Genomic DNA, 16,637 nt, shown 5'->3' with positions numbered 1-16,637 from the left:
GCAAGCAAAACATACCAGCCCCTTTATAGCAGTACAGTCCCCATGCAAGAGCAGAGAGAATGTACGTATCTCTTTTTAAAGAAATGGGGAGCAAGTTTGCTTGTGAGAGCAGGAGTCATATTATCACTTTTTTTAAATGTCTATTTTTGAGAGAGAGAGAGTGCAAGCAGGGGAGGCATAGAGAAAGAGAGGGACAGAGGATCTGAAGTGAGCTTCATGCTGACAGGAGAGAACCCAATGCGAGGCTCAAACCCACAAGCTGCAAGATCATGACCTGAGCTGAAGTTGGATGCTTAAGCAATTGAACCACTCAGGTGCCCCGTCATATTATCATTTTAAAACTTAGCTGTTTGGGGAAGAGGCCAGTGGTTTCAAGGTTAAAACGCATTCATCAAACTAGAGATACTAATTCAATGTATTGGGAGTAAAAGAAGCTTCTGAGAAAAATCCTTTACAAGATTGTATGTCTATAGGCATGGAGGTTGAAATCTTAGAGTTTAAGCCAACCAGAGGACCAAAGTTCAAGTTGCCATCGACAGTGATGACCCAGACACTCTGGCATCTGAAGTTGTTTCAGCCTCTTGTTTTGAGCAGTTTCTAGACCTTCCTCCCTTGTTCAAGACCATTGGTTTCATGGGCAATATAGGCATCAATCTGGTTTAAGTGACCCTTGCTCATGGCTCTGGTGGCCTCTCTCCCTCAGCGCCCACTGGCCCTGTCGGTGGTGAGCCAGATGAAGGACCCAACCTTTGCAACGTTCATGTACCAGCTACCCTGTGGGAAGCAGACGGCCTTCTTCTCATCCCAGGGCCAGGAGTACATGGTGGTGTTCTGGGATGGGAAAGAGGAGTCCAGGTAATGTCCTGAGGCTTACTTTGCCCTGCTGGGGTGACCATGCACTTGGGGAGCAGTCAGGGCTGACCATGGTGAGAGATGTTTACGGACGGTGGGTTGGGAGCCTGATGGAGTTTGCTCCAGAGAGAAAACTGAGTCCATGCAAATGACAGGCATGTATGCATTTGTGCTTAAGAGGAGCAAAGAGAAGGTGGTGTCTGCCAGGGGTGGGGTCAACACAGGGCTTTGCTTTTTGTTGGTTTTTTCCTTCTTAATCCCCATCACCTGTTTCATCCATTCTCTCACCCCAACTCCCCTTTGGCAACCACCAGTTTGTTCTCTGTGTTTATGAGTCTGTTTCTGCTTTATTTTTTCTTTTGTTTTTTAGATTCCACATATAATTGAAATCATATGGTGTTTGTCTTTCTCTGACTTATTTCACTTAGCAGAATACATCTAGGTCCATCCAAGCTGTTGCAAATGCCAAGATTTCGTTCCTTTTTATGGCTGAGTAATATTCTGTGTGTGTGTGGTGTGTGTGTGTGTGTGTGTGTGTGTGTGTGTGTGTGTATAAAGTGCCTTTATCCGTTTATCTATGGATAGACATTTGGGTTGTTTCCATATCTTGGCTATTGTAAATAATGCTGCAGTAAACACAGGGGTGCATGTATCTTTTCAAATCAGTGTTTTCGTTTCCTTTAGGTAAATACCCAGAAATGGAATTACTGTATCATATGCTATTTTAGGAACCTCCATACTGTTTTCCTTTTTTTAAATATTTTTATTTTTGAGAGAGGGAGAGAAAGTATGAATGGGGGAGGAGCAAGGGTGGGGGGACAGAGGATCCGAAGCAGGCTCTGTGCTGACAGCAGAGAGCCCGACGTGGAGCTCCAACTCACGAACTGTGAGATCATGACCTGAGGCGAAGTTGGAAGCTGGTTAATGGACTGAGTCTCCCAGGCGTCCCCATTCTGTTTTCCAGAGTGGCTGCACCAATTTATATTCCCATCAATGGTGCACGAGGGTTTCCTTTTCTCCACATCCTCACCAACACTTGTTTCTTGTCTTTCTGATACTCGCCCTTCTGACAGGAGTGAGGTAATATCTCATTGTGGGTTTGTGTCATATTTCCCTGATGATGAGTGACGTTGAACATCTTTTCATGTGTCTGTTAGCCATCTGGATGTCTTCTTTGAAAAAATGCCTATTTAGGTCCTCTGCTCATTTATTAGTCAGATTGCTTGTTTTCTTGGTGTCGGGTTGTATGAGTTCTTTATATATTTGGATACTGACCCCTTATCAGATACTTCATTTGCGAATATCATCTGCCATTCAGTAGGCTGCCTTTTCATTTTGCTGATGGCTTCCTTTGCTGTGCAAAGGCTTTTTAGTTTGATGCAGTCCCATTGTTTATTTTGCTTTAGTTGCCTCTACCTGAGGAGACAGATTCAAAAAAATATTGCTAAGCCTGATGTCCAAGAGTTTACTGCATATGTGTTCTTTTATAAGTTTTATGTCTCACATTTAGGTCTTTAATCCATTTTGAGTTTATTTTGTGTATGGTGTAAGAAGGTGGTCTAGTTTCATTCTCTTTCATGTTGCTGTGAAGTTTTCCCAACACTGTTTGTCAAAGAGACTGTCTTATTCCCATTGGACACTCTTTCCTACTTTTTCAAAGATTCATTGGGGCGCCTGGGTTGCTCAGTCAATTAAGCATCCAACTTCAGCTGAGGTCATGATCTCACAGTTCAGGAGTTCAAGCCCTGTGTCAGGCTCTGTGCTGACAGCTCAGAGCCTGGAGCCTACTTCAGATTCTGGGTCTCCCTCTCTCTGTGCCCCTCCCCGACTCGTATTCTCTCTCTGTCTCTCAAAAATAAATAAATGTCAAAACAAATTCAAAGATTCATTGACCATATAGTTGTGAGCTCATTTCTGGGTTTTCTATTCTGTCCAACTGATCTATGTGTCTGTTTTTATCCTGGTGCCACACTGTTTGGATTACCACAGCTTTGTAGTATGGTTTGAAATGAGGGATTGTGACGCCTCCAGCTTTAATCTTTTGCCTCAAGCTTGCTTTGGCTATTTGGGGTCTTTTGTGGCTCCATACAAATTTTGAGATTATTTGTTCTAGTTCTGTGAAAAATGCTGTTCCTATTTTGATAGGGATTGCATTGACTCTGTAGACCACTTTGGGCAGCATGGGCCTTTTAACAACATTAATTCTTCCAGTCCAGAAACACGCTGTTCATTTATTTGTGTCATTTTCAATTTCTTTTCTCAATGTCTTAAGTGTTCAGAGTACAGGTTTTTCACCTCCTTGATTAAATTTATTCCTAGGTGTTTTATTCTTTTTGGCGCAGTTGTAAATGGGAATGTTTTCTGAATTTCTCCTTCTGCTAGCGTGCTAATAGTGTATAAAAACACAACAGATTCCTATATCATTATTTTGTATCCTGAAACACTCCTGGGGTCATTTATTAGTTGGAGTAGTTCTCCTGTCCTGAGGGGACTTTGTTTTAACATGGATGCTATTTGCAGCTTGATAGTCGAAGAAGTCAATGATGCTGGGGGTGGGAGGGAGAGGACAGTCACCAGAGTGCAGTTGCTGAGTATTGAGAGGAGCAGGGGACCCAGAGCCAAGCACAACTGGTGCCCTTAAATGAGAGTTTGTGGGCCTTCCCTTCTAGTTGCATCTTTTTCTCAGTGAAGTGGCAGGAGGGTCAAAAGCATGGGGAGAGGTTTTGAATATTCGAGCAGAAAATGATGACGTGTGATGTGAGCAGTGACACATGAGACCAGGGTGATTGCAGGATGGCACTGAGGCCCACTGGAGGTTGGAGACTGTGAGTTCCCCCAGCATGCTTTGCTGACCCACATTGCAAGATAGGCAACCGTTGTTTTTAAGCCGAGTTGGGTTTTTGCCAGGAAGGAGAGAAGGGCATGGGGGGGTGGGTATTTTCAAATGGCACATGACAGAGATGGATCATAGAACCTAAGGGAGGCCATAAAACGGATGAGGAACAATGGAATATACCAGGAAATCCTAAGTCTTGGCAGAGTGTAAACCCTCCCTCCGCCACACACACACACACACACACACACACCCGTAATGAGTTATGGTAGTAGGTGGAGTGATCTGGGAAACCAGGAGGTAGTGGTCAGAAAACAGATGCTTGACATTGAGTGGGTGGGAGGGATGAAAATATTAGGAAAGGCAAGATCTGATATGCAACTTTGGGAGAGGCTGGCTGGGGTAAAGTGGGGATAAGATCATTGAGAAACAAGGAGGAGGTCACCGGACCAAAATGACAGGGTATTGGAAAGAGCATCAAAGACTTTTCAGACTCCCCCAAATCACCATCTAATATGAGACCCGTCAGTCCTGGCCAAAGTGTGTGGTCTCTCTCACCTACGTAGTGTGACATCTTCAGAGCCACGAGAGCATTTCATGGCATGAGGAGTCTTCTAGTAAGCCTTGTGGCAGACATTTATAGGTGCTAAAATATAATAAGGCTTAGACAAAGTGAAGCTTAAGACACAATGAGATAAAGGGAAGGAAATTTGCCATTTTCCTTAGGTCAGCCTAGGTGAGCTTCACATCAGGTTTTATGGCACTGGGACTGAGTGCTCTGACCTAAGACATAGTCTAAGGAACCATGGCCTAAAAAAATACATATATGTGTGTGTGTGTGTTTATTAATTTCTATTTATATATGTAAAGATATATGTTTTCAGTTTTTACATCATTGGTAGCAGTGTTGTTATTGCTATTTTAAGGCTTTGCTTGTAATTGCAGGGCAAAGTGGGTAATTACAGTGGTGTCACGCGTTGCACATTGGGCTCTTTGGCATGCAAAATATGAAAGAGAGGTTAAATAAAAAAGTTGCAGTTCTGAATTTAAATTTTTAGGCTCATGATATATTGTATCTTTAAGAAAAATGAACTCATGTTTCCTCATCCTGCCCATTGAAAAGGCCTAGAGACGATGACCAGTTACCAATGATGAGCTCTGGGACCCACATGATGGTCTCTAAATACCATGAGGAAGCAAAGCTTATCTGAGAAGTGGCTGACTCCAGGTCTGGGACAGGAAGACAGCCAGAAACATCTGACACAGTAGAATCAAGGATGCCATCAGACACTTATGAGGGTAGATTAAAGGGATTTAGGAGCCAACCCAAAGAGGTTCCCACTGGCCAAAGATAGGGCAGCCGGCCAGCCATTAGTAAGAGGAACTGCAGTGGACTGAGGTACATCAAATTGTTTACATTCATGAGTTTCTAATGCTGTTTAGGAAAAACAAGCCAATAAACAAAAACCCCTCATTGATCACCATTGGAGGCTCCTAGAGAACCAACACATTATTTTGAAACTCGGCACATACAGAGGAGTCAAGGTTGTATCCTGTCTTTCCTATGTGTACCCCAGGGTAACAAAAGAGATAAAAGGAGGAAGTTTCTCTTTTGAGAATAAATGAAGCTAATAAATGAGGAAGAAATGCCAGAAACAGAATGTCCGCCTTTTGTGATCTCTATTGAAATAATGCATGTAGACAATGATCATTAATAATCACAAAAGGAGAACCAGACATCCCCAATAGAAATCCACAACCCCAATGAGGAAATGTTCGTACCTGAAAAAATCAAATAGAATCTGACCGAGACTCGAGATTGGGAGCAGGGGGCTGAGACAGATGGCACCCCAGGATGTGAGGACCTCATAGGACACCCCCACCCCCGGAATCCTCAGCACATAACCTGCCGGAGAAAAAAGAGAAAGAGGGGAAGGAAGTCAGTCAACAGACAGACACATAAAGACCAAGGGAAGTGTGGACAAAAGATGTGTGTGACCTGGGTAAAGAACTTCAGTCTCTGCCTCAGACAGTGAGCACACTGGGATGCCACTGAGGACAGTGCGGAGACAGAAATGCTAGCAGGTGGCCAGACCTGGTGAGCACACAGCTGCCCTCATAAATGACGGCTTATTAGTTCTCAGAGCACCTAGGTTGGAAGGGGTGTTTTGAGGCCCCCCAGCCTACTATGAAATTCACCCATCTATCTTTAGTCTTGACTTTGTCTACTGTGATATTGAGAGGTTCCCCTGCTACTGGGGTGCAGCAGATAAGGCCAGTGGGAGGGCAGTGAATGGCTTCGGTGGAGGTACAGCCCCCTGTGCCCCTTCTTCACACTGGGGGCAGCTCGTTGAACCCTCCAATGTCACAGAAGAGTGTCTCTCTTCCCAAAGGGAAGGCCCTTTCGTTGCCCGGATGTTCGAGCACTACCAGTGGGGCCAGAACCCCCTTGCACCCAATGCCATGAACAGTTCTGGAGTCTCTCAGAACATGGCAAAATTCAACTCTGGGTTCAAGGCCTGTAGCCGATGTCCTCCTCCAAGGCTGCTTCAGGCCAAGAGCCGACATAAGGGAGGTGGCCCCTGGCCACCATGAGCTGACCACACTGTGGTTGCCCATTGCAGGAACTACACGGTGGTGAACACGGAGAAGGGCCTCATGGAGGTGCAGCGGATGAGCTGTGCGGGAATGACACTAAGCTGTCAGCTCAAGGTCCAGAACTCTCTGTGGACGGCCACTGAGGTAACTGCCACCATGCAGGGTGGGCCATCGAGGTGGGCAGCACAGGGTGCAGTCCGTGTGAAGCCAGATTTAGCAAATAAAAATACAGGATGCCCAGGTAAGTCTGAATATCACATGAACCCCACCTGCACGTGTGAGGCCCCCGGCACAGTGGCAGCAGCCCTGGGAAGCAGAAGCGTCTCACCAAGGCCAACAGCCTGCCTTGTCCCTGCCTGGTGACTGAGACTCAGCCGGGATAAGTATCAGGGGCAGGATCGCAGCAGGAGAACCCCATTAGGTTAGTGAAGTGACCAGGTTTCTTATAACACAGCCGGATCTACACAGCAAATCCACTCAGCTCTGAAGGCTTTTTGCCTTCCCGTCAAAGAAGTCAGTGGAAAGCCCGAGAAGCTGTCTTCTGAGAAATGCAGAGAGGGATGCACCAAACAAATGCTGTGAAGCTCCTGGTGGTGTGGGGCCGGTCAGGGCAGTGGGGGACGGGTGCAGCCGTCCCAGGTATGCAGAGAAGAGCAGGCAGACGTGTCTGTACTATTGAATGTTCACCCCAAAGAAACACCTAGTCATGAAAACCTGGAAACATCCTGAGCTTCTGACAGCAGGTTAGCCAGGCTACGGCATCCCTGAGCGACGGGCAGCACAGAGGCACTCGGACACACTTCCCTCACCGGCCAGGCAGGGCAGGGCCTCCTCCCGCCTGCTGGGTATTGTCTCGAGATCAGTGAGGGAAACCAGCACAGTCGTGTGGTCCCACATTTGCCGGGAATGCGGACACAAACACACAGATACCCAGAGGAAACGGAGTCTGGGCCCCACGTCCCCATGGCAATTTTCTCCAAATAATGGGTTATGGGCGATTTTACATTTCTTCTTTAAACTCTTCTGTAGTTTTCAACATTTCTGCCAAGAATAGGAATATGAAAACAGACAACCAGATAGCCAACGTGTTACTTTTTAAAGCACAAAGGGATTCCCAAGGCAGAACGCACCTGGTAGGAAATGGCCGCCATGTTCCAGCCTGAGTCTCACGTTGGCTCCTCTGCCTCTGCAGGACCAGAAGATCTACATCTATAGCCTCAAGGGCATGTGCCCCTTAAACACACCCCAACGGGCTTTGGACACCCCGGCTGTCGTCACCTGCTTATTGGCAGTGCCTGTTCTTAAAAAGGTGAGGTAAGGGGAAAGGTGGTTGCCCGGGTGTCTGATTCTCACTTCCTCTTCCGTTGGTGTGGGACTCCCTCTGCCCACCCAGCTTGGGGGGAACAGTATGAGGAGTGGGAGCAAAGCCGGGCCCTCTTGGACCAGCAAACCCAGGGCAGGTCACAGTCAGCCTTAGAAAGACAGACCATGATTAGTGCCTTTTCAAGAACCTATGTAACCAGCAAAGCAGAGGGCTGAGTGGAAGCTTGCATTCCGCCTGCAAATGCCATGGTCCCAGAGTAAAAGAGCACTTAGACGTGTGCCCTTCCCCTTCTGATAGTGGCGTGGGGGGTTACTTCCCCACCTGTCAGGGCCAGCACCACCCCAGAGCCACTCAACAGGCGCCGGTCCCCCTGCCCCCACCCCTGGGGAACAGTCGGTTCCCCCCACTTGTGGTGCCCACTGTCAGCCTGAGACCTGGGTCCCTCTTTGTCCATGTCCTTGACCTTCTAGCCCCCACCTCTCTGAAATGGAAGCCCACGTGGTAATCTCCACAGCCCGGGGGTCGGGCTCTCCTGCTCCTCCAGTGGGACCCTGCCCTTCTGCAGGGCCGGCGAGCCTCCCCCTGCCGGCCCCCTGCTCCCCACCGCATCCAGCACTGCACTCTGAGGAGACCCTGCCTGTTAGCAACAGTCCCACCCCACATGCCCCTGCAGGACTACCTCCTGTTCAGTTCTCAAGATCAAAGACCCCCGACCCTGCTCTGAGCAGCTGGCCTGCCCCGGCCCCGGGGCCCCAGTGGTGCTCTCAGGCCACTCTGGTCGTCCTCTCTGCTCATGGTAGACGCTCAAGGAATCATTATCGGTGTCTTTATTGGTGGTGTTTGTTTAAAACATGCTGGCTGTCACCATCCAATTTCAGTTTTCCCATCTGCAAATCGAGGATAAGAAGCAGTCAGAGAGGGTTCCCTGGGCATAACGTGCCCCAAGCTCTGGGCGCAAGCACTTGGGTAAATGTGAGCATTATTATTACTTCCTGGCAGTGGTGAAATATATACGTTCTTCATCCTACTACAGTTTATTTCTTTAAAAAAAAAAAAAAAAAGTCTGAAATCCACCCTCGAGTCATTTACGACTGTGGCCCCATGGGTGAGGCTGGGCAGTGCGGGACCCGGTCTGCCCCACAGCACAGGAGAACATGACACAAAGCGCTATTTAAGGCCACTGCTGGCCAGAGCCCCCGAGCCAGGGCACCACCGCCCGCGCCACCAGAGGGAATAAAGCCGGCTCTGTGCGGAGCCTCCCTGTCAGGGGCCTGCCCCTCCGAGGCCAGGCCGCCCTGTGGCCGCTACGGCGGCCCCTGCATTCTTGCACGCGCACGTTCACACCCAGCCGGGCCGTGGGGCTCGCCGCCCCAACTGGGGCCCAGGGCCGGGATCGGATAGAGACATTGCTCTTGTTTGCTTTGGCTGTTTTCTTCCCTAAAATTCTGAAGATGGATTTTGATAAATGTTCCTAGGACTTGTTGACCTCACTGTTGAGCTCGAGCTGGTTCCCTTGTTACCTTGGACAGCCCCGCCTCCCGGGTTCCCAGGGTGCTCGGGTCCCAGAAAGGGGGCTTTCTGCCACTCACCCTGGCTGATACAGGCCTGGATCCTCACTCTGTTGTGGCTTCGGCTCTGTGCTCCCGAACCTCTCCTGTGGTGCCCCAGCCCAAGCTGGGCAACCGGGCATCAAAGCCGCCCTCTGTCCCCGACTCCACAGGGATGCTCCTGGGATGCCTGGGGTGGGTCCCAGCATTTAGCGCTGTCCTTGCAACTTTGCCCAGTGATCTCTGGTGCCGTAGAAGATCACATGCTTCACTGCAGGGGCGGAGAGCAACCCATGGACCCTAGCACTGCCAGCTAGGCATTTCAGGGTAGGTGTGCTAATTGGGGAGTGTAGGCACAGTGTCCAAGAAGCGCCTCCACAAGAGGGTTGAGTTGGAAGCAATTTCTTCAAGAATAAATGAGGTCGGCAGGCTCGTATTGTCTACGGGCGCAGAAGACCGGGTGGAGCCAGAGAAACAGATGAGACGTGGCCCTTCCTGTGGCAGGCCAGCACCCAGGGCAAGAGGGTGGGGGGTGGGCGCGCAGAGCCTGCCCAGTGGGGCTGGCGGGCAGGAGACGGCAAGCAGCCCCACACTCTGCCCACAGCTACTGTCCCGTCGTTAACCAGCAGAGTTCACCGGCGGGGGGGGGGGGGGGGGGGGGGGGGGGAGCCACATCCTGCCTCTGAAGGAGGCTCCTGTGGCCTGAAGGAGAAGGCAGACCCCTCCTGCTCACACTGCAAGAACCCAGCCTGAGCCAAGGCGGGCCACGTGGTTCAGGCCGCATGCGCTCCTCCCCTGGGTGCCATGGGCCTCGTTCTCCCCAGACACGTTCCTCTCCTGCTCACTGCCAGACGGGCAGGCTGGCTCAGCTGGGCCTGGGTTACCTCCCTTGGGAGCACGTCCAGAAGGTCCCACTGGCAGCCCCTGCCTCTTTAGGAGCCTTGCTCCTCTGGGGTGCACGAGGTGTGTGCCGAGATGAGTCTTGCGCCCGTGCTGTTTCCTCCCCTGGAATGCGTGCAACCAGTGAGCGGTGCTGTCTTTTCCTTGCAGAATTCCTACCTGGTGTTGGCAGGCCTGGCCGACGGGCTTGTGGCAGTGTTTCCCGTGGTGCGGGGTGCCCCGGACGACAGCTGCTCCTACCTGTGCTCACACACAGCCAACAGGTCCAAGTTTAGCATCCCAGATGAAGACACACGGCAGAACCCCTACCCCGTGAAGGCCATGGAGGTGGTCAACAGCGGCTCCGAGGTCTGGTACAGCAATGGGCCCGGCCTGCTGGTCATCGACTGTGTGGCCCTGGAGATCAGCAGGAGGCTGGAGCCCTACTCGGCCCCTTCGGTGGTCACCTCGGTCGTGGGCAGCTCCGAGTGCAGGGGGGAGGAGGTCGTCTGGTGCCTGGACGACAGGGCCAACTCCTTGGTGATGTACCACGCAGCTACCTACCAGCTGTGCGCCCGGTACTTCTGCGGGGACCCCAGCCCGCTCAGAGACATGTTTCCTGTGTGCCCGTTGGGTCCAGAGCCCTGCGGCGGCCACACAGCCAGCCCCAAAGAGCCCAAGGGGGACTCCATCGCGGACGTGAGCATCATGTACAGCGAGGAGCTGGGCACGCAGATCCTGACCCACCAGGACTCGCTGACTGACTACTGCTCCACGTCCTCCGCCTCATCCTCCCCCCACCGGGCCCCCAGGTCATCCTCAAGCCTGCCCTGCTCCCCGGCAAGCTCTGCCAGCGTGCCTTTCGCCGCCAACTACGAGGACTCCGACAGGCTGCACGAGCCCACCGCGGGCTCTGACAGGTCTGAGCACGACCTGACCCCCGTGGACGGGGAGGCTTTCAGCCAGCACCTGCAGGCCGTGAGGATCCTAGCCGTGAAAGACGTCATCTGGGTCCCCAGGTACGTTTCCCGGGAGTGGGGCACATTCCTGTGCTGCCTGAGGGAGCTTTCAGATGCTGTGGCATCAGGGGCCATCAGGGGCCACCCCCTCTGTGCTGGGGCCTGGAGGGATCTCTTTAGCAAACCTGAGAAGGGCTGCGCTGACGCTCACCTGCCCGCAGGGAAGCTGCCGGCAGCACAAGGCAGAGCCGTGGTCAGCTGCGATTGGGTTTCCCGCTGGGAAAGGCCTTCTGGGGCCGGCTTCGGTGCCCTCCCGGTAACTCGATCCATTCACTGAGACTGCGCGTTTGTGGCCGTGCTTCTCTGCACGCCGGCTCCGTTTCCTCTGGAGAGCACAGCCCTGGACAAAATGCTTCCCCTTCTCGGTTTTGGTTTCGCAGGCGCGGCGGCGATGTTATCGTCATCGGCCTGGAGAAGGACGCCGGAGGCCAGAGGGGCCGTGTCATCGCCGTCTTAAAAGCCCGCGAGCTGACTCCGCGTGGGTAAGACTGAGGGCACCTCCTTTAGGACCCGAGGTGTGATGTGGGGAATCTAGGCCCCTCCACCACATCCCCGCACAATGGCCTCTCGCCCTTCTGGCCTCCGCAAATAAATGCCACATCTACCGGTGTGGCCATAAGGCAGAGAAGGAACAAAATGGGGTCCTCCAGGCAGCACCTAGGGGCTCAGCAAATACCAGCTGAACCAGGCATCAGCCAGTGGTCATGGCTGTCTGTTTCTGGCATACCCCGTGCACCTGTGGACCAGGTCTCCTGACTGGGATGTGTCTCCAGGGCCGGAGTTCAGCTGAAATGGAAACAGGGAGCCAGGTGATTCACTGTCCTCCCCGCCAAGTGGGAGGGCCCTTCCTGGGTGCTCCACCTGCCCATATAGCACCCACTGGAGTCACAGACCTAGCACCCACCACCCTCCACCATGCCCAAGCCCAGGCTCATCCATGGCTCCATACCTGTTGGGTGGTGTCCGACCAGGAGGCAGGTCATACCCCACTGTGAGGGTCATTCTGGGGCAGGACAGCATGGCTGTGGGCATGGGAGGCTGGCACCAGCTGGTATCCTCAGAGTCCCCTGCAGCCAGCAGTGTCCACACCTCACTCTGTCTACTGAGCCCCATGCTATAAATCTCGCTTATGGACAAACACCATTTGACCCATTTTCCCCAGAATGGGACGACAATGGGAGGGGAAACATCTATGGCAGGTCCCCTCCCTTGCCTGAACGCACTGAGCGTTCTCGGAGAGTCACCAGATCCATTGACCCCTGCTGTGCCAGTGATTCCAGAAACAAGATCTGGGTGTTTTCGCTGAGTCCCGACTGAGTTTGTGGGCCAAAGTAGTTACCAGATCGCAAGCGGGGCTTCTGGGGAGCAGGCGGGTCTGTAGAGCCCAGGCCTGCTAACCTCAGACTGCCCATGATTTGTGTTCCTGAATTTTTCCCTGGTGTCGTTTTTCCTATTCAGCCCCTAAAGACAGGTTTACTAGGAGCCAGGCGTGTTCACTGTAGGGAGAAAGCAGCCCAGGCAGCCAGCTGACAGGGGGTCCATAGCCTGAACCCTGCCCCCCAGCTTTCTGCAATGCATCTGAGACATTGATCCTGTCGGCAAATAGCTAGTGAGTGCCTGCAGTGTGCAAGGCCCCGAGGAGACCAGAGGCCCTGTGCATGCCAGTTTGCGTGCTGGCCACAGGGCAAGGCAGTGAGGGCTCAGACGTGGGCTGCACGGCCCAGCAGAGGCCCAGAAGGAAAACCGGTGCGCGCACAGATCAGCAAAACAATCCACAGCCTCAAAAAACTAGTGTATATAGTTAGGACATGTTGGCACAGGTCTTCTGCCCGATATACCGCCCCGTTTCCCTAAGCTGGGCACTTTGCACAGGAGAAGAGCCATGCCCGAGCAGACGGCAAGGGAAGGGAGTCAGTGCTTCAAATCCATCATGGGCCATTCACAAGCAGGAGTCAAAGTTGGTGTTTTCCAACACTTGGGAGTCTGGGTCCAGTTATAGAGGCTACCTGCTCTCGTTGTATCTGTGGCCTTCCTGAGTCCCTTACAGACAGTCCCCATCAATGTGCACTGCCATGCTAGGCTCTTCTTCAGATGGTAGGAAGTCTCTGCCCGCAGGCTGGACCACCCAGGGAAGCAGGGCATCAGAGAACATCGCAGCTGCTAGGCCGGGATGGACAGATGCACCCGCTTAGCCAGGCTCCCAAGAAGGTGCAGGCTGGGGGTCCTGGCCCCGACTAGGTGGGGACCCCTGCAGGTTTTCTCAGACCCCCCTCTCTCTGTAGGGCGCTTGTGGATGCGGCCGTGGTGGCAAAGGACACGGTTGTGTGTGGCTTTGAGAACGAAAACATGGAATGGTGCCTGGCTGTCTGGAGGGGCTGGGGCACCAGGGAGTTTGATGTTTTCTACCACTCCTACGAAGAGCTGGGCCGGCTGGAGGCTTGCATGCGGAAGAGAAGGTAATTCCTATGGAATGACAGTTGTGCAGAGTGGCCGCGCCGGGCCCACACCCTGACCCCTCTGCCTGCAGCCCGCAGCCTCCCGAGGACCCAGAAGACGGACTGGGTTCTCCCGTGAACCACTTGCTGCTACAAATGCTGAGAAGTTACCACCCTGACGGTGGTTTTGGGGTTCTCCGGTTCTCCAGGGCGGAGTTAGCTGCCTACCTCCATTCTCCCACTGCGGAGAGAAGATGGGTGGGAGAAACTCTCCCTGCCTCCTGCATCCACTTCCAAAGAGCAGGGGAGGGGGATCCTGCTCTGTGCTGGGTCACACACAGTAGGGGTGTGCGCTGGGCCTTTACAGAGCAGGCCTGCCCGTTTTCCTCCCCACGGCTGGGACAGAATTACACTAGAGGCTCTCAGTTAGGGGAGCAGTTCGGGGCAGGGTGGGAGGAGGGCGATGACCCTTGCCCCTTCCCCCCAGGGGCCTCCAGGCTCTCAGGACATTTCACAAGCCTCTGGGTCCCCGGGGCCTGGGGCCCCGCTTAGGCAAGCGGAGATCAGGTATCTCCCGCTCAGGAAAGTCTCTGTGTGAGAAACCCTTGGGGGAATGAATGAGTTCCTTCAAGTGACACAGCCAGAAAGCCCAGAGCTAGTCCAGTGCCCAGAGCACCGCCTCAGCCTTTACATTCTTCTTCTGCCGACAAAAGGCAGGGGAAACTCAATCAGCAGGACTTGAGAAAGGGCCGTGTGTTTATAGCTTTGTAAAATACACTTGGACGCAGCTGGAACGCAAACCCTGTTTGTTTGCACATAATAATCTTGCTTATCACTTTAACAAATTAAGTAATAGCTCAGTGGTTGGGCCTCAGTTGTGAAGTCACATTGTATGGGGCTTCTACCAAATGATGTATTTGCTAAACATTTACTACACACGTGTACAGCAGAGTAGAAAAAGTGAAATTGTTAATGGGGGGTGTATGGGTGTGACGGCAAGAATTTTTACAAATGATGCACACACACGCACACGCACACGTACCGCGTGGTTACCCAGAGTAACCGTTTGAGGCTGCTTCACCCGGGATGGCAGGATGACCGTGAGGTCATACTCCAGTTCAAGTTGTTAATCTTTTTCTAAAATTAAGTTATGAAAACCAAGCTTAAGATTTGCTGGGGTATGCAGGCAAATGTGGTTCCTTTTATCTGAAAATAAACAGACCCTCTTGAGAACGATGTCACAGCCTCTGTCTTAGAGTGCGTGTCCTAACAGCATGGGTCTGTCCCACCCAGGCCTGCTCCCTGCAGGGGTGGAAAGGAAAACCACCCCTTGCCCATGGCTGCCCCCGTGCAAGGAGTTCCACAGCAGATTCCGTGGGCAGAAACAGCCACGCTTAGTCTCCCCACTTCATTTTGCTGGCCTGGGCACTGAGTCCTACAGGGGCTGTTCGGCTACGCCTCCTGCCCACATCATCAGCATTGTCCCGCCCTGTCCCTGAACTGGGCCTTGGTGGTCACTGCTCTCCTCTCCTTTCCTTCTCATTCCAGCACGCCACAGCTGCCCAGTTCCCCCCCAAGTGCAAACAGGGTCCCGTCCTTCCCCTGCCCGAATCCTGTGCTCTATAACCTGCAGCCAGACTGCTAGAGGCCGACAGGGCCCCCACGATTTAGTCCTAACCCGCCTTTCTAATCTGGCCTCCTCCCAGCCCGAGGCCCAGGCTGCTGTGAGGAGAGGCCAGGTGATCAGCCAACGGCCTCACGGAACCAGCTCAGGGCACCTCTTTACAAAAGTTAGACACTGTGCAGGAAATGCGTAATGAAGTTCACTACATAAAAAGTAGAAACCTTAAATGGGAAAAACTACCACAAAGTCAAAAGACAGTCAACTGGGAAAATATATTGGTGGCAAATGAGAGACAAATAGCTATTTTGTCTTATAAACAAAAGTTCATACCTATCGATAAGAAAAACACAAAAAGGAAAAAAGGTAGAAGATATAAATAGCACCCGACGTCACCCAACAGGAAATAGGACAGCAACAAAATGTCATTTACTACCCTCATGCTGGCATCCCTGTGGAGACCTGAGGGCACCAGGTCAGAAGATCCACGCATGCAAAGGCCCTGTGGCCAGAATGAGCTGCTGTGCTGGAAGAAAGATGAAGAGCTGGTGGAGCATTTGGAAGAAGGGGGAGCTAAGGATGGGCCCACTAGGCCTGACTTTCTAGGCCATGGATCTCCATCAACACCACTGGCGGTTTTAAGCAGGGATGTTAGACGACCTAACTATCTTTAAAAATCACATTGTTGGGGCGCCTGGGTGGCACAGTTGGTTAAGCGTCCGACTTCAGTCAGGTCACGATCTCGCGGTCCGTGAGTTCGAGCCCCGCATCGGGCTCTGGGCTGATGGCTCAGAGCCTGGAGCCTGTTTCCGATTCTGTGTCTCCCTCTCTCTCTGCCCCTCCCCCGTTCATGCTCTGTCTCTCTCTGTCCCAAAAATAAAAAAACAAAACAAACAAAAAAAAAAACGTTAAAAATCACATTGTTGAGTGGAAAATGGCCTAAAGGGGGCATATTTACAGGGCGGCCACCCCTAAGGGGGCATTTTGGCCATATCCATCAAAGTTTCAAGTGCGCATACCCTTTGAAACCGGGTCCCATCCTTCCCCTGCCCCAGCAGCCCTCCTTAAGCATTTGATCCTGAAATTTCCATGCAAGTGCCCAAAGATACAGAACAAGGGTGTCATTGCAGCATCGCCTATAATGGCCCCAAATGGGAGACCGCCTGAACCTCCCACAATGCCATACTCTGCAGCCAGTTAGAGAAGGAGGCAGTGCTAACCATGCTGGTCCAACATGTTCTCCAGGGTATAATAAATGCATTGTGTTTCTAAAAAGCAACTCACAGTGCAGTGTGTATAGAGTTACTATTTGAGCAGAAAGTGTTGTCTAGCTACACGGGCACGCATGGGGAAACTATCCCACAGGATGCCCAAGAGTCTGGTAGACCTTGGTTACCTCTGGGGAGGAGAATTGAGGGGGCACACAGTGGTAGGTCCTTAGCTTTCCCTTTATTCTTTCCTCACTGCACTGTTGGAATTGTATAGAAGTCTCTTCATGATGGTAAGCCAGGCTGAGAGGGACTTCTCTC

The 16,637-nt window shown here is 52.2% G+C and overlaps 1 protein-coding gene across 1 annotated transcript in view; it reads left to right on the top strand.

Annotated features, from left to right (window-relative positions):
* LRRK1 (leucine rich repeat kinase 1) overlaps nucleotides 1-14,723 on the top strand; it is a 127,367-nt gene extending 112,644 nt beyond the window's left edge. Inside the window, exons 28-33 of the mRNA XM_047086572.1 lie at nucleotides 704-855; nucleotides 6,310-6,427; nucleotides 7,476-7,592; nucleotides 10,205-11,052; nucleotides 11,433-11,534; nucleotides 13,335-14,723. Coding sequence (XP_046942528.1) covers nucleotides 704-855; nucleotides 6,310-6,427; nucleotides 7,476-7,592; nucleotides 10,205-11,052; nucleotides 11,433-11,534; nucleotides 13,335-13,512 — 1,515 coding nt within the window. The 3' untranslated portion in view covers nucleotides 13,513-14,723. The remainder of the gene's footprint in view (nucleotides 1-703; nucleotides 856-6,309; nucleotides 6,428-7,475; nucleotides 7,593-10,204; nucleotides 11,053-11,432; nucleotides 11,535-13,334) is intronic.
* Nucleotides 14,724-16,637: the final 1,914 nt, after the last annotated feature.

Source organism: Lynx rufus, unplaced genomic scaffold (genome assembly GCF_022079265.1).
Source record: "Lynx rufus isolate CCGP_SWC_20201006 ecotype Redwood Valley unplaced genomic scaffold, mLynRuf1.p SCAF_21, whole genome shotgun sequence".
Taxonomy (NCBI): Eukaryota; Metazoa; Chordata; class Mammalia; order Carnivora; family Felidae; genus Lynx; species Lynx rufus.
The sequence above is the reverse complement of the archived record's forward strand: the minus strand, read 5'-3'. Positions and strand labels throughout refer to the sequence as shown.